General features: G+C 38.3%; 2 protein-coding genes across 2 annotated transcripts in view; both read left to right on the forward strand.

Annotated features, from left to right (window-relative positions):
- The first annotated feature begins 28 nt into the window (after positions 1–28).
- LOC127629294 (protein phosphatase Slingshot homolog 1-like) lies at positions 29–11,518 on the forward strand. Its single transcript, XM_052106455.1, has 15 exons — positions 29–395; positions 2,303–2,340; positions 2,447–2,547; positions 2,696–2,760; positions 3,812–3,933; positions 4,037–4,105; positions 4,670–4,735; positions 6,777–6,971; positions 7,189–7,282; positions 7,409–7,537; positions 7,846–7,892; positions 8,003–8,149; positions 8,357–8,557; positions 9,051–9,675; positions 9,846–11,518. Exons 1-15 carry the CDS (start codon positions 324–326, stop codon positions 10,815–10,817), a joined length of 2,943 nt encoding a protein of 980 aa, XP_051962415.1. The 5' UTR covers positions 29–323; the 3' UTR covers positions 10,818–11,518.
- Positions 11,519–16,995: 5,477 nt separating this feature from the next.
- Positions 16,996–20,216, forward strand: part of LOC127632465 (coronin-1C-A-like) — a 44,545-nt gene continuing 41,324 nt past the window's right edge. Inside the window, exons 1-2 of the mRNA XM_052111046.1 lie at positions 16,996–18,209; positions 18,946–20,058. Of these exons, the coding sequence (XP_051967006.1) occupies positions 17,435–18,209; positions 18,946–20,058 (1,888 nt within the window). The 5' untranslated portion in view covers positions 16,996–17,434. The remainder of the gene's footprint in view (positions 18,210–18,945; positions 20,059–20,216) is intronic.

Consider the following 20,216-nt stretch of genomic DNA (forward strand, 5'->3'; position numbering starts at 1 on the left):
AATCACACTACACCAACCATGGACGGCGGTCCCGAACGAGCTCCATCATGTGTGGCCACTAAATGAGCGGTCCTGCCGGGGAGTACAGACCGTTATTTATTGTCTTCGTTCGCGTGAATGAGAATTTTCAGAATCCCTGAGTTGAAAGACAAAGCCGATGATGGGTTTATCGCTCCGGTGAAAGCGGGCGCCAAAGAGATTTAATGCGCCTCTGAATGCTTTAAGCCCGTCACTGGCGGCGGGTGCAAAACGGGATATATTGGCGTCTCCTCCTCGGTTACCCCAGCCCCTGTGAGGTTTCCCCTGGGCGCTTTAACCCAGCCATGGCTCTGGTGACTCTGCAGCGCTCCCCTACACCCAGCGCCGCATCCTCAGCCAGCACCAACGCGGGGGAGGTGAGTGGAGGCTGACGGGGGAGGAAATGCCGGGGATGCATGTGTAAATAAGCTTTAAAGAGCTCGTGTTAACCAGGCCTGTTGCTCATGGAGCATCCCTTCAACACATCGCCTATCATGTACTAATCATGTACAAATGCGATAATATTACTAATTTACCACAATAATTCGCCGGCTTCAACCTGCTTTGTAGATGAGCCGCGTGGTGAAGGTTTGACATTAGTGAGGTTGTTGTTTTTTTTCCAGCCAGTGTATGTGAGAGCGCGCGGGATGAGGATGGGGATTAACTTGACTTGCTCAAACTAAACAAAGCATATTAGTATTGTATACTGGTTATAGAGTTTGTTAAATATATCTACCCATATGGCCTTTTTAAAGTTTATCCTGTCTCACGTGCAGTAGTTTAAGGGGCGTTTACACCGAACGCGTTTTTTGCGTCCTTCAGCAATGTTTTTCAATTGTTTTTCTATGTAAACATGCCATAGTCAGACGTATTTGATCGCTGCGCCGCACCTTGCTGTGTTTTTCCAGCGTCACCACGTTTTTTTAGACACCGTGCTAAGTTACAAATAACTTAAGCTTTTAAAAACGCATCACGAGACACTGATTTTTTTCGTTGCGCTGCGTCTAAAATTTTTAGCCATACCACGATTTTGCTTTACAATAGTTTATTAGTAGGATTCAATATTTGATACTTCTGGCCAATTGAGCATTGGCAGCTCTCAGTACACTCACTGCCGCTGCAATGATGTCATAGAATAGATATACTCTGCCTGGTGACCAATCATGAGGCCCAGAATTTTGTCACGGTTCCCCACCAGATTTGTTGTTCACGTTGATGTCAGAAACAGATCACTCATAAGTTATCCCGCTGAAGTATAAGCCCACATTAATGCCCATCCCTGAGTCTTTCCATTTGTAATGTATCCTAAATCCCACCAGGTGTGGTTTTGTTTTGCTTAAAGGGAGAGTTCGCCCAAAAAAATTATAAAAAAAAAATATCATCATTTACTCACCCTCATGCTATCCCACATGAGTATGACTTTATTTATTTTGCTGAACAGACACAAAGAATTTTAAAAGAATAGCTCAGCTCTGTTTGTCCTCACAATGCAAGTGAATGGGAACCAAAACTTTGAAGGTCCAAAATGCACATAAAGGCAGCATAAAAGGAATTCATACGACTCCAGTGGGTAAATCAATATCTTCAGAAGTGATAGGTGTGGGTGAGAAGAAGATCAATATTTAAGTCTTTTTTTACTATAAATTCTCCTTCCTACCCAGTAGGTGGCGATATGGACAAAGAATGTGAATCTCCAAAAACAAAAGAAAAAGAATGTGAAAGTAAAGATTTTTAGCAATAAATGACTTAAATATTGATCTGTTTCTCACCCACACCTATCAAACCTCTTCTGAAGATATAAATTTAACCACTGGAGTATCATGGATTACTTTTATGCTGCCTCTATATGCTTTTTGGACCGTCAAAGTTCTGGGCACCATTCACTTGCAATGTATGGACCCACAGCGCTACAATGTTCTTTGTTTGTACTCTGCAGAAGAAAGAAAGCCATACACATCTGGGATGGCATGAGGGTAAGTAAATGATCATAGAATTTTCATATTTGGGTGAACTATTCCTTTAAGAGCAAAATTGCTCTTATATACTTAAAATCTCGAGCCTAGGGTCCAGTCCTCAATCTCCCTTCAAAATGGGGGGGCATGTCCTACTCAACGTCTATGTTTATGGTACTGATTGAAATATTCTGCTGTCAGTGGCTCTGTGTTTGACTGTAAACCAGGATGAGAGATAATCACAGTTTGTTGGTATAAGCATAGTAATTTCATAAACCACGTTTTCTACCAGAGACCTTTTTAAATTCTTGCTTACTGTTTTTATTTGTCAGGATGTAGGCAGTGATGATGATCGAAAAGCAAACCTGAGGTCAGTGATATTTCATTCTTTTATTTAATCCATTAATTATTTTTTAACTATGATAATTCATCTTATTTGTGAATGTGTATATAATTGTGTGTATGGCCTGTTTCAGCTTGAGTGAAAGTTTCTTCATGGTAAAGGGGGCAGCTTTGTTTTTACAACAAGGCAGCAGTCCACAAGGGCCCAGAACACCCACCCATCACAAAAACGCAGGTAAACCACCACGGCACACAGGTGGATGTAATGGATTTCTGTTACATTGTGATGCCATTGTTGATGAAACTAGTGCTTTAATGTCCATAATATTGTAACATTACATTAAAGTTTTTCTTCTTTTTGTCATTGTTTTATGGGGTTGAAGGTGATCTTCCACAGCACCTACAAGTAATGATAAACACCCTTCGCTCTGAAGACAGACTCACATTGGTAAGTGACAAACTGACAATGTGTTTAATTTTTCATAGTACAGTGTTAGAAAAACAAATTCAAAGTAAAGGTTGACCGATTGTGGATTTTGCAGATACCGATAATTAAGCTGGTGGAAAGCTGATTTATCGGCCTATATTTTTTAAAATTGATTTATTGAATTAAAAAATAATAATCTCTTGGTCTTTACTTACTGTGACAGGCACAGACATAGCGGCTAAAATTAATAACATTCCAGATGCAGTTTATTGTGCAAACAAAATACCAATAATAATCAGAATAAAATAAGATTTGGTAGAGAACAATGGGGGCTCTTATTTTGAAATGTCTGTGCGCCCAGCTCACACAGCTTATATATACTTAACAACAAAACCTCTTTGGAGCTCTCATTTTTATAACCTTACTGTAACAAATTGGACCCACCTCAACCCCCAGATCTCATTGGATCTGCATGAATCAAACACTTTTTTTATTGAACGAGGTAAATTAAGATGAGAAATCTTTCCATTCTTCATTTTGTAACTATTCCAACAGCCAATGTTGGTATTTTCTCAACCTTTTCGGCAAACATGCGGTTCTCCAATGCAACAATTAGTTGTGAAAAATCTTTAGCAATAATTGTCAAGCCACCTACAATTATATTTTGTTTGTCCTAAATTATTGATTTATTGTACCATGACTATATGGCATGATAATGTGTACTGTATACATACCCTGGCTTTTCTCTGTCTATGTTTTCAATCAGTTTCTTAAGTGTCCAGTTCTGTGCATCGCATAGTCACGTGGAACAACAAACTCCATGCAGAGTCAGTGATTGTTTTTATTTTAACTACTATCTTGAAGAACCAAGGAGGTCTAACTATAGAATCCTTTATCGCTTTAAACGGAGGATTAATTAAAAAAAAAAAACTACCAGCAACAATCTGCGTAGATTTTTGCCAATAACCAATAGTTCCAAAAAGCAACTATCTGTACGATGTATGAGTAAAACCAATGTATCGGTCGACCTCTTTAAAATACATTCACCAATTTTCACTATCTCCATCAACAGGCTGTTAGTCTAGAAAGTGGATGGACAGATCATGTGCGGTACATGGTGGTTGTCTACACAAATGGGCGTGAGGACACTGAAGAGAACATACTGCTGGGGATGGACTTCACAGATAAGGACAGGTAGGGACATGGTAGAGCAAATTAACTGTCTTTATGTATTTTTCTTATTTCTGCATTCTCTATATCACACTTATTAGAAGACACATATGTTTGTTTGTCATAGTAAAAGCTGCTCTATTGGGATGACCCTTCCGCTGTGGAGTGATACCAAGATCCACTTGGATGGAGATGGGTAAATATACTGGTTCACTTTCAATAGGCAAAGGTCCCCAATGTGACTCACAGGAACGTGTCTGACCCAGTTATTTGCCAAGTCAAGTAGTATTGAGGAAAAAAATATCTTGTTGATCATAATTTTTTTTAATACTGCCAAACACCTGATTTAGTTTAGCAAGTTCTACCTTCATTTCTTTCTCACATCCACTGTCGATAAAAAGTTGTTTGCCAGATTCCCAAATGTTATAGTTGTCATATCTGAAATTACAAAGTACATAAATTAAGACCCAATAGAAAAGTCCTTGATGTTCTGTGTACAGAGAATGGTATCTGCAGGTTCAGTATAAAATAACATCTTTATGGTCTCTGTGCATGTGACCTGGGTGCTATTGGCAGACTTTACATTCACACTGTGAACAGAGAATTTTCCACTGGTTTGTAGTGTGAAATTACTCCATTGACCAGTCCAAGAAAGCAGCATTGTCCTGGTGTGTGTATTGTCCTATGCATTTCTAAATCATTTCCAAATATGGAAGAGCTCATAATTTGAATTTCTCTTCTGTGCTATCTCTTCTCTCAGAGGTTTCAGTGTGAGCACAGCTGGAAGACTGCATATCTTTAAGCCTGTGTCAGTCCAGGCCATGTGGTATGTTGCTTTTTTTGTTGCATAATTTTAGAGGAAATAAAATGTTAGCATTTAATATTATATTTACTATACATAAATCCTCTCATTTTTTTAAATAAAATTGTCATGTTTATATACTGTGTATATATGTATGTATGTATACACACACACACACACACACACACACACACACACACATAATTTAAGTGAGAAGTTTACATGCACCTTAGCCAAATACATTTAAACACATTTAAAAACATTCCCTGTCTTTGGTCAGTTAGGATCACTTCTTTATTTTAAGAATGTGAAATGCCATGATAATAGTAGAGAGAATGATTTATTTCAGCTTTAATTTATTTCATCACTTTCCCAGTGGGTCAGAAGTTTACATACACTTTGTTAGTATTTGGTAGCATTGCCAGCTTGGGTCAAAAGTTTTAGGTAGCACAAGCTTCTCACATTAAGTTGGAGAAAATATTTGTCTGAGGTCAGGGCTTTGTGATGGCCACTCCAATACCTTCACTTTGTTGTCCTTAAGCCATTTTGCCACAACTTTGGAGGTATGCTTGGGGTCATTTACCATTTGGATAACCCATTTTGACTGAGCTTTAACCTCCTGTTGTTTTGATATGTTGCTTTAATATATCCATATAATTTTCCATGCTGCCACCCATATGCTTCACGGTTGGGTTGGTGTTCTTCGGCTTGCAAGCCTCACCCTTTTTCCTCCAAACATAACTGTGGAGGTGGAGGTGGAGGTGAGGGCGTGGTTGAGCGTGGTTGGGAGAGGGAAAGCAGTAAGGACATCTACCTGAGATGAATTGTGACTAATTACCATCTCTATGTTCACAGTGAGAGTCGGGGGAGATAAAAGACAGCCATTTAACAGGAGAGAGACAGACAGACAGACAGACAAGAGTCTTAGTGTCTGATCCCTGAGAGAGAGTCTTGTGTTTGTGAAGCTGAAAAGAGGACTGTTTATTTAAGTGATGCTGAAAACCCGTCTTGTGTTTTGAGAGAAGCTGTACAGCGATTGATGTTTATTTGTGAATAAAACAGACTCATGTGAACTGTGGAAACTGGTTCCCGCTTCCTCCTTAATCTGCCCAACCTGAACCTTTGTTACAGTAACGATTGTCTTTATGGCCAAACAGTTAATAAGTTGTTTCCTTAGACCAGAGGATATTTGTCCCCATGTGCACTTGCAAACTGTAGTCTGGTTTTTTATGGTGGTTTTAGAGCAATGGCTTCTTCATTGCTGAGCAGCTTTTCAGGTTATATCAATATAGGACTTTGTATTGTTTTATTTAGGAGTTTTATTGTGGATATAGATACTTGTGTACCTGTTTCCTACAGCATCTTTACTTGGTCCTTTGCTGTTGTTCTAGGTTTAATTTGCACTTTTTGCACCAAACTATGTTCATCTCTAGGAGACAGAATGCATCTCCTTCCTGAGTGGTATGATGGCTGCGTGGTCCCATGGTGTTTATACTTGCGTACTATTGTTTGTCCAGATGAATGTGGTACTTTCAGGCGTTTGGAAATTGCTCCCAAGGATGAACCAGACTTATGGAGGTCCACAATGTTTTTTTCTGGGGTCTTGATACTGGGGTTTTGATTTTACCATGATGTCAAGCAAAGAGGCTCTCAGTTTGACAGTAGGCCTTAAAATACATCCACAGGTACACCTCCAATTCAGTAAACCTCCAATCAGAAGCTAATTTTCTAAAGGTTGACATAATTTTCTGGAACATTCCAAGCTTCTTAAAGGTACAGTTAACTTAGTGGATGTAAACATCTGGCCCTCTGCAATTGTGCAAGTCAATTAAAAGTGAAACAATCTGTCTGTATACAATTGTTGGGAGATTACTTGTCATGCACAAAGTAGATGTCTATATATGTCTATATATATACACTGGATGTGTGTGTGTGTGTGTGTGTGTGTATATTTTATATATACTTCAATATTTTTACATATACTTCAATATTTTATATATATATTTTATATATTATACATACACATTGTTTGAATCAAAATGTAAGTGCCTCAATTGTATTGTAGGTCTGCCCTCCAGGTATTACACAAAGCATGCGAGGTGTCCCGTAGGTACAACTATTTTCCAGGGGGAATGGCCCTCACCTGGGCTGGCTATTATGAGAGCTGCATCTCCTCAGAGCAGAGCTGTATCAATGAGTGGAATGCCATGACAGATCTGGAGACCACCAGGCCTGACTCCCCAGTCATGTTTTCTGATCAGTAAGTTCCGTCACTGGATGGTCAAAAGCAGAAATCTTCATTGCCACCACTACATTTTCACTCCAACAACTAATTAATAAACGGATTATAAAATGTATATATATAAGTGAAAAAAGAGATTATGTAAAATATGACCTTCAATATTTTAATATGGGGCCAAGGCTTTTAATATTTTGCTGTGACCCCACTAATAATATTTGTTTCATGTCATGCACAGGCCAACTGAGAGAGAGAGAACAGAGTGTATGATCAAAGCCAAACTCCGAAACATAATGATGTTTCAGGACCTGGAAAATATTACTTCCAAGGAGGTATGCATGATGAGAGTTTTATGCCATGGTTTAAATGAATCATTTGAACCCCAATCGAATGGCTGGGGCATCTACCATGCAGGGAACATTAAATTGAATTAGAAATAATTCCTTTCCTTTCTGTAGATCCGAAATGAACTGGAACAACACATGAGCTGCAACCTGAGGGAGTATAAAGAGTTTATTGACAATGAGATGCTGCTTATCCTTGGCCAGATGGACAAGGCTACACTAATATTTGACCATCTGTACCTGGTAAAGCTTCCTCCTTCAAGTTTTTCTCTTCCACCACATGCTCAAGTGTTTCTTGTTTAGGGCAATTTTGCTAAATTTGTTTAAAGTGTTTGCTTGCCTAAAAAGCACATACTGCAAGAAAGTGTTAAAAGAAAGGCTGATGTGTATAATAATATTTAACGTTAGTTTTGGATATTTCTATTTCTTCATGACAGTTATAAGTCTCCTTAGGTTTATGACCAAAATATATTTGTATTGACAGTTGCTTTAAGACTCTGTAGCCAGTTAGACTCTTAAGCTATGGTTGTTGCACATCTCATTTATTTCAGGGTTCAGAATGGAATGCATCCAATTTGGAAGAGCTCCAAGACTCTGGGTCAGTGCAGAGATTTATAAGATCATTCCAAGTGTGCATTGAGTTAAAATTACACTTGTATTTAACACAGATCAGCAATAAACCATCTAACATCAGTGTATTTTATGCAGGGTTGGGTATATCCTCAATGTCACAAGAGAGATTGACAACTTTTTCCCAGGTACCTTTTGTTATTATAACGTCCGTGTTTATGATGATGAGACTACAGATCTCCTGGCCCACTGGAACGAAACATACAACTTCATAGTTAAAGCCAAGTGAGTTACTTTTCATGTTTAGGAAGATATTGAAAAAAAAAATTCTCTGTTCCTGTATCCTCCTTTCTTTTGACCTTTGTATAGATGGGTTATATTTGATCCTGCTAGCTTTTGCTACCCTTATTATACAATCAAATAAAAAGCTGTTTTTTCCATAATTAAAAAAAAACTCTTATGATATAGATGCCCTGTATGTCATTTGTATAGGAAAAACAACTCTAAATGCCTAGTCCATTGCAAGATGGGAGTGAGTCGCTCAGCATCCACTGTAATTGCTTATGCTATGAAGGAGTGTGGATGGTCGCTTGAGAAGGCATACAATTTTGTCAAACAGAAGAGGAGTATAGCACAACCCAATCCAGCTTTCATGAAACAACTGGCTGAGTACGAGGGGATTTTAGATGCCAGGTGGGAAAAGCCAAGATAAAGGGACGCATTTCATTTGACATCATTACATTTTTTCAGCAATTACATTTATTCATTCAGCTGAAATATTTATCCAAAGTGTTTTTTGATATTTACATTTGTAGGCAATTTGTTAGTCATTGGAATGTGGAATACAGTGTAAAGGGAATATAAATAATGGTTAACCCTGCTGGAGAAAAATAAAAACACTTTTAATCAGCATTAATTTTCATGCTGTTCCAGACTGTTTGCTGTGAAAAGTGCTGGTTTGATGCTGATGAAGCTGATTGACTACCAAAGATTTGCTAGTTAAACAGCCTAGTAGGGACACCAGTGCACTAGCTTCAAAAATACAACATTTGCTGGTGACTTAACACTGAACTAAGAATCAACCTGTTGCTTTTTCATTCCTTTATTTGTATTGTGTGTTTGCTTTGATAATGTGAAACAAATTGATCGTCGATGTGACTGCTACCTCTGTTTTCCGTCATTGCAGCAAGCAGCGACACAACAAACTCTGGCAACCAGACAGTGATGAGTACTCATTGGAGGGTCTCCAGGCTTCAGCTGCCAGTGGTGACCAGACTCCATTTTCCTCACTTCGCCCTGATCAGGAGGCAGTGGCATGGGGCCAAGGAGGAGCAAGTTCTTCCCTCTGCTGTGGAGACGAGCCAACAGACCATCTCAATTACAACTACTACTTCCGCCGACTCTCAGACACCGCTCTGGACAGTGAACCATCAACGCCAGTTCGAGGTCCTCCACTTTTAGGCATGGAGCGAGTCTTCATTGAGATTGAAGATGTTGAGAGGGATGCATTGTTGGATGATGAGGGCTTCCCCATGGCTCACTTGGCCCTACCTGGGGAGGGCACAGCAGCCCAGACCTGCAGCCGGTTGGAGCCTTTGGAGGACTTGCGTTTGCGGCTGGAATTTAGCACTGTGGTGGAGGAGGATGAGGAGGAAGCACAAAAGGAGGAAGCAGAGATGGCAGCCTTAGCTCGCGGCGAGGAGATGCCGAGGGATGACGAACGCCTGGCTAACTTGAACCACTTTAACAACGAGAACGCCAACAACAGCAACAGGCTGGCTGGGAAACGCAGCTGCCCTTCCGGCTTTGACGTGAGTATGACGTCTTAGCTGTAGCGGCAGCTCTCCTGGCTTGTATGCAAGCTCTTATAGCTGTGAATCCATCCTAAACGCTTTTCTTTCTCTAAAGCATCGCCTACTCTTACACCTTTTAAAAAACCTAACCATGCATTCTCATTACCTGTGTGTATTCATCGGTTTAGGACAGTGCTAGCATTGGAAACCCCTTCAAAGTGAAGCCCTCATATCAGTCGTGCCGAGACTGCCTGCGCCTGCCCAGTGGCCGCCGCTGTGAACGTCGCAATCATCGCCTTAACCTGCCACGTCACACTGGCCTGCCCAGAATCTCCATCCAGGCCCCTGGGGGAAACCAATTTAGTACCATTGCCATCAATAAGGTGCCTCCCACTGTACCTCGCCATCACATATGCAGCGGACACTGCCAGTGCACTTGTTACTCCGGTGCTCCTGAAGTGATGAGCTCGGACGCTTACCACAAGCTACTGGCTTTGCCTAAGAGCTGCAATGATCTTCCTCAGGATTTGCATTATTCCTTGGAGACTGAGGACGTGGATGACAGGCACAAAATGGAGGGGGGAGAGGAGAGAAGTAAGGAAAGCTCCAGCAGTCCTACTACAGAGCTTACTCTCCTGAGGCTCTGTGTGGGTGGTGAGAGGCCTACTGCGGGGCTCAGCCAGGGGACATACCTGGAGACACAGATCCCTCAGTCAGAACAGATGAACTTGAGTGTAGAGGACACTGCCACCGAGGACATGGAAGTGGATGATGGGACTGTCCCTATGGATTCTGCCTCTGTTAAATGCCCCACACTACAGCAAAATTTCACACCAGCCTCCTCACCGCAAAGCTCTGAACTGACACGCAGCTCCAGCAGCGAAAGCCTGCAGAGCATACAGGGAGGGCAGCCAGGCATGGTACGTAAGCGAGCTCTAGAGATTGAAAGCCGTTTGCGGCTTGCAGGTATAACCATGCCCTCCCAATTCAAACGGTCAAATTCACTGGCTAAGCTCTGTGATTTGGCCATCTCCACCGAGGACATCACACTTGCTGCCACAGTCTCCATTGACTACAGTGAGCAAGACTCTGCTATTGCCATGCAATCCTCTTGCTCTCCCAAGTTCTCTTTAATTGTGTTGCAAAATTTAAAAAGCTGACTTCTCAAAGATGTCAGAACTGCTTTCTCAGTGAATGGTACAGCTCCACGACAAACCGACAAAGTCCTGCAATGGAGCCTGTTGCTGCAAGACACCTCATGAGAACAATCAAGCCAGAGTTGGACCTCCTTCCAACAGCCCTTAACATAACTGCACTGCATTTCTCATGTTTGTCTGTGCTTTAATTAAGATGTATATTAAAGAAGCATGCTCTGGCTTGGACCTTCATTAACGACTTTGTTGATAACACTTTGCTTTGTCTTGCTAAATGAAGCGCTACTGATTAAGGTTTTAATATACATGTGACCCATCTGTAGGTGGTGTAATGCAGACCCAACAAAACCGTAAATATACAGGCTGAGTGCAACGATTTTCCTACAATCCTTAAAGAATTTGTGTAGGACTATTGTTAAAATATTCTGTTGATCTGCATAATTTAATCTTACTATTTTAAGTTACTTAAAAGGAATATTCTGTGTTCAAATCAAGTTAAGCTCAGTCAACAGTATTTATGGCAAAATGTTGATAAATCGCTTACTAACCTTTTCTGTGTAATGTTTTATACAATTTTACAACTTTGTTGCCATGACGCAAAGCCGTAAACCCTGAAAAACGTAAAACGATAGTTTAAAAACAATAACACACAAGTTTTAACAGAAGAATTCATGTAAGTGCTTATATAAAATTGAAACCCTTCAAAAATTGGCCCCAGTTTAATAAAACAAGATCATGAACAAAATCTTAACCCAAAGCTTATGCCTTACAAAAAAGAAATTGATACATATTTTGCAATTAAAATTAACAAATATTTTAGTGACAACATTATTTACATTAAAAAAAATTTGTCTTCAACAGCAATATAGTTCCACAATTTTTTTCAAAGAACTTTGTCAACTACAAAGTAATTTAATACTAGAGTTCAGTCTAAAATGTATTAACATGTCTATTGAAGTGTTACTCCACCCTGATATTTACTTGAATCATGAATTGTTGTCTTTTAAGATCAACATATTCCATTTGCAGAAATCACAACATCAATAAAGCCACATAATTAGTATTTTTTACAGAGAAAACAGAAACATAATTTGTATTAGAATTTCTCACCTGGTGTTTTTCAGATCAGGTGGATCTGAAATGTACTGCTAGATTACAGCTCTAATGTAATTTAGCTTTAGCTATTTATTGTTCAATTTGTAGCCTGTGATGTGAAAAAAGGCTTTATCAGCAACACATTAGTACAATACAGTCTTCATATTGACCAGAATATGTTGAAATGTGTCATCATATTTATTTAAAAGGTTGTTTTAAAGTATGAAACTATATTATGGCATCTGAAAATGACAGTCATGTTCAGTATTAAAAGACCCAAGCAGTAAAAGCCTAGGGACTTTCTTGAGCTTGTCGTGTACCAGAACTTGTAAAGTTGGATCAGTGCTCTGAGGTAACTAGTAACAAGTATATATGTATTGGTTAAACTTTAACTTTATTTCAAATGTGTTAATATACACTACCAGCCAAAAGTTTTGAGACACTTACTCATTCTTTATTATAAAATTATATACAAAATTTATTTTACTGTAATTCCACATTTTAGAATAATAGTAAAGTCATCAAAACTATGGAATAACATAAATCGAACTATGGGAATTATGTTGTGACTAAATAAAATCCAACATGAATCAAAACTGTTTTATATTTTAGTATCTTCAAAGTAGTCACCCTTTGCCTAGAATTTGCAGACATGTACTCTTGACATTTTCTCAACCAACTTCTCGAGGTATCACCCTGGGATGCTTTTTAAACAGTATTGAAGGAGTTCCCATCTATGTTGGGCACTTATTGGCTGCTTTTCTTTATTATTTGGTCATCAATTTCAAAAACGTATATTTTTATTACATTTTAGTTGTATAATGAATTAAATTAATATGGTGGCACAATTATATTTTTGTCTACAAAACAAATTTAAAACATTTTAACATACGCCTTCAGATCAAAAGATTTTTAAGATCATGAGAAACATTTCAGTTTCAAAACTTTTTACCGGTAGTGTATACACCGATCAGCCACAACATTAAAACCACCTGCATAATATTGTGTTGGTCCCCCTCATGCCGCCAAAACAGCGCCAACCCACATCTCAGAATAGCATTCTGAGATTATATTCTTCTCACCACAATTGTACAGAGTGGCTATCTGAGTTACTGTAGACTTTGTCAGTTCGAACCAGTCTGGCAATTCTCTGTTGTCCTCTCTCATCAACAAGGCATTTCCATCCACAGAACTGCTGCTCACCAGATGCTTTTTGTTTTTGGCACCATTCAGAGTAAATTCTAGAGACTGTTGTGTGTGAAAATCCCAGGAGATCAGCAGTTACAGAACTACTCAAACCAGCCCATCTGGCACCAACAATCATACCACAGTACAAATCATTGAGATCAAATTTTTCCCCCATTCTCACGGTTGATGCGTAACTGAAGCTCCTGACCCTTATCTGAATTATTTTATGCACTGCTGCCACATGATTGGCTGATAATTACATGGATGATTGTTGGTGCCAGACGGGCTAATTTGAGTATTTCTGTAACTGCGGAGCTCCTGGGATTTTCACACACAACAGTCTCTACAATTTACTGCCAAAATCAAAATAAAGTGGCAGTTCGGCAGATGGAAATGCTTTATTAAGGAGAGAAGTCAACAGAGAATTCGAACTGACAAAGTCTACAGTAACTCAGATAGCCACTCTGTACAATTGTGGTGAGAAGAATATAATCTCAGAATGCTATTCTGAGATGCGGGTTGGCGCTGTTTTGGCAGCAATTGGGGGTGTCCTACACAATATTAGGCAGGTGGTTTTAATGTTGTGTCTGATTGGTGTGTGTGTGTGTGTGTATATATATATATATATATATATATATATATATATATATATATATATATATATATATATATATATATATATATAATTGGTCTTTATGTTGTTTACTACGGTTATTTTTGTTTCATTTAAAATATGCAAAGTGGCCTGTGCAATAAGCATAAGCAAGAGTTTGAGGATAATCTAATAATTTTCCATTTAGAAAAAGGTTATGAGACATTAGAGAAGAGCACTTTGAGCTTTTTAATATAATCCACATGGGCTCAATCACTACTGAATGGAAACCATGTAATGACTTTGGAACTTAAAATTGGCTTTGTTTTATACATATATATATATATATATATATATATATATATATATATATATATATATATATATATATATATATATATATATATATATATATATTTATTTATTCATATTTTGTTGTTGTATGGATGTGAAAACATTGTTAAGGGTATTTCTTTAAATCAAAAATGTTTGCCAAAATGATGGCCTCCCAAAGAGAGTAAAGTTGTCTTAATTTTTGCTCATAGCTCGTCGTACCTCCACCCAGCTGCTGCTGATTTAAGTTCTAGAAATATTTGTTTGTTCAAACATGTAAGTGCCTTACTTGTTGCCATTAACTGTTCTTTTTAAAACTTTGTTTTTTCTTCACCTTGTAATGGTCTTTATAAAGCAAAGTTTATTTTAAACAAATGCATATTTGTGGTTTATTACAATCAGTTTGTCTCTTCATTTTAAAATGACATAATTTTTTAACATGGGAGACCAACGTCTCATTTTTTATGATTTTTATTTTAGTTATTTAATTATTTATTTATTTTTGGGCATGAAGCCCACTGGAATAAATAGAACTTTGACTTTAACCCTAACTAAATAGTAATTATAAAGTGACATGGAATATGCATCATGCGTTCATTTCTTTTTTTACCATTTTAAGTTGTGCTGCAATTTGTTTTGTAATAATGTAATGTACTGTACAGATGATTATAGAAATAAATTATTTATTGTCTGCATCAGAAATGAACCAGCATTCCATTTATTTATAGCACTGAGTGGCTTTACCAAAGGAGAGAGAGGGAACTGTGTTGACAATTATTAAAATAAGTGAATGTGAACTACACATTATAATTCACTTCCTTGAGGCTTCATATATTTTCTACAGATTAAGGCTGAAGTGATAAGTGATATGTAAATGAAATCAATTGTTTTACTGTGCCTGGCCTTTGAGTGCTGCACAGAAGCGACCTTTATTGAATTAGGCAAATGTGATTCTGACATCACAAGACCAGTAAAGCAGTGAATCCCAGACACTGAGCCTGGAGTCAGTTAAAGTCTTTTGTGCAAACAAAACCAAAAGTATTTGCATCACTGGTAAGGATTATTTTTTCTGTTTCTGTAGGAATATACAGTACATGGTAAAACTGACAGCTCTCTATATGACATCTATATTTAATTGTATTGTAAGTCTCTTGGGATAAAATGCATCAGCTAAGGACATAAATGTAAATGTATTTGTGAATTAGTTGTAAAAATAAATTGTTTTACCTAAATGTTGGATGATTTATGTTATGAAATGACAATAAGACTTTTAATATTGTCACATACTGTATATCTCTGTATTTACCGACTTCTAACAATGTTGAACTAAATGAATTTAGTTCAGCTTGTTTTGCATAGATAATAATTACAGTGGTTATCGATAGTTGTTATCTAAATAACAGATGAGCCATTACAATAAGTAATCTTAAAGCTCTCCTGAAATGGCCCATGTGATGTCACTGTGTGTTTGTAGGATAAAGCCCATTGTCTGACAGCTAGACAAACCAGTTAACTTGGTTATCCCAAAAAGTCATTTAAGTATATTTTGAGACATAATTTATTTCTCCACCTTTACGCAAAAGTCACTTTGATTGAAGATTAATTAAAATCAGCAAATTATTTCTATCTATTAAAAAAAGCAGTATTTTGTATTTTGTATAATTGTATCTGTGCTCTATATACTTGATCATGAGAAAGGAGGCGAAGAGAGAGAGAGAGAGACTGGTTTTATGGATGGTTCATCCTAGCTGCTGGGAATATTGCATGCTGAAGCCATCAACCTCAAAATAACCTATTAGGTACTGCACAGTGCCTTAATCCTAATATAGGTTTGCCGTTCATCCAGTGGTTAGCAGTCCAGCAGACTGAGTTTGTGCCTTTACAGCTGATATTCTCAGACTAACAGAGTCAGAAGTCAACAGACAATGAATCATTAAAATATCCTATCATGCTTAAAGAGACAAATAAATTAGGTGACAATTAATGATAATGTATAGACATATTCACTAATGCCTAACAAACCCATATTTATAAGCAGTGCCATGTACCGCAAAATATGCTAAAGATTTGCCACATTTATATATATTATGGTATGAAATTGTCTGCATTATATAACATTCTATCAAATTTAGCTCTTCAGTTGTTCATATATGAACACTTATAAGAGTAAAATAAACTTATATTAGCACTTAAAATGTAAATTTGTGCTTTGAGTTTGAGTTTTGGTAACAGCATGGGCCAGAGTACAAATTCCAGGGTAACAGAACTTGTTTATACCTTATCATATGCTTATATCAGGAGGCTATTTAAACAATTCTCACATAAGACACATTGTGACAATAGTCTGTTGGGCATTATAGGTTGCTTCTTACTCTCAAACCTCTCAAGCTGGGCAATTCAAAATGTCACTGATAAACCCATGACTCCTACAGAGGCCAGAGAGTCGAAATGACCCAGACTACAATCATTAAAGGAATAGTTGACAACAAAAAAAAGGAAATTATATATTCTGTTATTATTTACGTGCCCTAATGTTAGTCCAAACCTGTATGATTTTTTATTTCTCCATGGAACAATAAAGCAGCCTGATCTAATGAAATATATGTGACAATGGCAACATTTTTGCAAACCAAAATATGTGCTTCTTTACACGTTTGGCTGCAGTGAGGATCTCTTGTATTTTGGGTTACTGTCTCATAGTTAACACACAAAAGTTGCTGGTCTGACATTAAGGTCAGGAGGTCTGCAATGTTGTCATGAGCCATGGGATATGTTTGGACTGAGTGGGCTTTCCCCTTTCATGTCTAATGTGACCTTCGCACCTGGTAACAGATCTACTCTGCCAGTTGTCCAGTTCCCGTTTTGGCTCTGTGACTCAATGGTCACACTTGGAGTCATTTAATTTTAGGCATTGCAACATTCCAGTAAGGAGTGATGATAGTGGAACAAGAGAGAGAGTTTGAGACGGGAGGAAGCTTGTTTCAGATAAAGATATATGGTCTGTTTGTATACTAATGGGTGGTGATGTTATATGTGTTCCTCACAGAGGTAATGGGACAGAAACAGGACAAAGTAGAATTCTTGACCGATGCTGTTTTTGACTATGAGATCTTAAACCAAAGTGAGGAGGAGACACATTCCAACAGCACAGAATCTGTACACAGCCAAGGAACAGATCAGGATTATGTTCAGGTACCACAACAGTGAGCACTCTTTCAGCCAGGGAGAAAAAAGGATCAGTCAGAGTTATGGCACAGATGTTTTATAGAATGTCAGGACACCAAATCCTCAGTTGAGCCTCACAGGAGGTCTGCATGCCTCAAAATTCGAAACACTTGAAAACAACGCCACTGGTACAGACGGTCTGGGCCTCTCTAGCGCTGTGGACAGCAACAGGCTTACAAAACAAAAAGGAATGACTAACAAAACTTTGCTTTATCCTAAGAATTCTCCAAACATGTTAGAAGGTTCTTGTCAAGGGGGTTCAACAGATGATCTTGGGCACATTGAGAAGAATGAGACACGGATGGTGTATGACGGACACAATGGGAACAAAGAGGCAAGGGCAATGGAAAAGATCAGTGAGGATGGAGAAACAAAGAGAAAATCTTTGAGGAAGCACTTTTGCCCTCTAATGGAACAGGCAGAATCAGAAGAGACTAAATTACTTGAAAGAAAGCCATTCCAGGATAAAGAAGTTTCAGAGGATAACAAAGAGCAATTCAAGGATTCCCAAACATCATATGATGATAAATGTGATCAGACCCAAAATAGTTATAAAATTAGGAAAAATTGTGATGGAGTTTGCAACGATAGTACTGTAACTCTTCAACAAGATGTTTCTGATGCAGACGGACTTGAGAATTTGGATAGAGCCAATTCATTGTGCCTGGGGAGTGGGACTTCAGATTCTCAGTCATATTCAAGTCAGTCATGGCTTTGGAGCTCAAGTAAACATGATAATTTAGATTTCCAAGAGGCCAAAAATATCAGTTCAGTATCTCCCAGCATGGTTGACGTAGCAACATGTATTTCTAAAGGACCTAATTATGTCTCACAGACACATAGTCATTGTGCATCAAAACCAAAAGGAACATTTACAAAAGACCAAAGACACCACACTTTCCATACACCACTGCAAATGTTGGGACAAGAAGAGACTAGAAGCCCAGAATGCTCTGAAATTAAAGGTAAGGAAAAAATCTTACGTATTCCCAATAACCAATCTCAAGTAACTCAGGAACATTGTTCATTAAGATCTAGATGCACACCACGAGTGACAACATTTAACTAATTTAACTCTGACACAGATCCCAAAAATGCAGACATATCTCTTGCTTCTTTGAGAATTGAGGAGGACTTTGAACAAAAGTCATCAAGCTCATTTAATCCAAATTTCAACAAAAACAATATTTGACTGACCCTCCTAACTTTTTATTTCACACTTAGAAGCAAAATGATTACAAAGTTGCATTCGCAGTCAAGGAAAAACACTAAACAGTCACGTCATCTGAGAGTTTAACTCAGGGCTAAAAATGTCCCTGTTAGCAATTCATCACACTCAGCCAAAATGGGAGTGTTCGGAGTATACACTGTTCAACAAACAGCTGTTCAGTCACTATCCACAGAAATGAGGAAAGCTGGTGATAGTTGTGGTCATGGATGAAATAATACTTCACCTCTGCTTGAGTTATCAGACCAAAAAGGTACCATTCAAAGAGCTGTTCTAGACAAAAAGACAACTGAGACTGAAGGCATCTGCGATGGTCAAAAAGCATGCTTGGGCGAAAGAGTCTACAATCCAGAGATCTAGTCTGGATTATACAAATACAGGGGCTAAAGTGAAAGAATCACTGGCACATTATTCCAAAGGTAACTGTTTAGATCCTTTTGTCGTAAAAAATTTCCATTCTTTTTCTCACTCAGATTTGAATGGTGGGAATGGCGACACTGCAAGAGTGGCCCAGACAGCCTCTTTGCAACGGGAGAAAGAACCACTCTATTTCTCCGCCGTGATCACACAACCACTTCACATTCATGCATTTTCTGATCAGGAGAGAAGGAAGTCATCTGACGTCTCCCATTTACATGTCCCTCACACTGAGATGCAGACAATGATCCCTGACATCCTAGCTGCAGAAACTTGGAAAACAGAGAAAAAGACGAAAATCAAAGAACCACCACCTGTTCCAAAGAAACCAAAGAATCCCTTTAAAAAGGCTGTTACCCACAATAAATCTGCTTCTCATTCCATTGATGAGCCAAGCAAATATTCTGACCTACTGCTTAAAAACATTAAAATGGCCAGAAGGCAGGCGGCAGTGGATTCCATTGAGGATTTCAATATGCGTGCATCATATCTGGATATGTTACCTTATTGCACAGTCTCTCCGGAGTCCCCATCCTACATGTGCATGTCCATAGGGTTTGAGCCTGAGGTTGATATTCCAAGACATTACTTAGAATTCTATGATAAACTTGCTGCACCTCACTGCGATAACATGACAGGAACTGTTGATGATTCTCATGATAAAGAACTAATAGGTTTGGATATGTCTCAGCTGAGACCATTATTAGAGAAAAAAGCAAAAATAAAGGGCCCACCCCCACCTGTTCCAAAAAAGGCGGGAAATCATTTTGCTAAGACGGACACGGAGAAGATCCTCTCAATTAAAGACTCTGTTTTGGCAAATGTGGAATGTCCCGTCAAATATGATAAAGATGACTCTGAAAGCTATGTGCTGGGCATTGTGGATGAAGAAAACTCTATACCCACCACAGTCTCAACCAGATATACTCATGATTCCTGTCAAATTCCAAGCAGTGATTCTTCTGCCTCTGAGGAAAATGAAGTGTCCAGATTCAGACCCGTCTCCGAACTCATCAAAGAGTCAAACAAAATCCAACAGAAAGTGATAAATCACAGCAGTACAAACATTATGGAAGCCAGGCCAGATGTAAAAGTATCACAGATGAAGAGAGCCTTTAATGTCCAAACATTTCCCTATAAAATGGAAAGAAGATCCTTGCCAAAGAAAGGTAAGAGATTTTCAAGCTGACTGCATTCCCAGTATTCATACAGTATACAACAGAGAGGATTATATATTATAGAGAAACTTGATCAGGTATGAAGTAAGTTAGTAAGTTAACTAACTTTAGTAAGTTAAAGTAAAAAAAAAAAAAAAACAATGCGAAAG

This window comes from Xyrauchen texanus, chromosome 3 (assembly GCF_025860055.1).
Source record: "Xyrauchen texanus isolate HMW12.3.18 chromosome 3, RBS_HiC_50CHRs, whole genome shotgun sequence".
NCBI classification, from domain to species: domain Eukaryota; kingdom Metazoa; phylum Chordata; class Actinopteri; order Cypriniformes; family Catostomidae; genus Xyrauchen; species Xyrauchen texanus.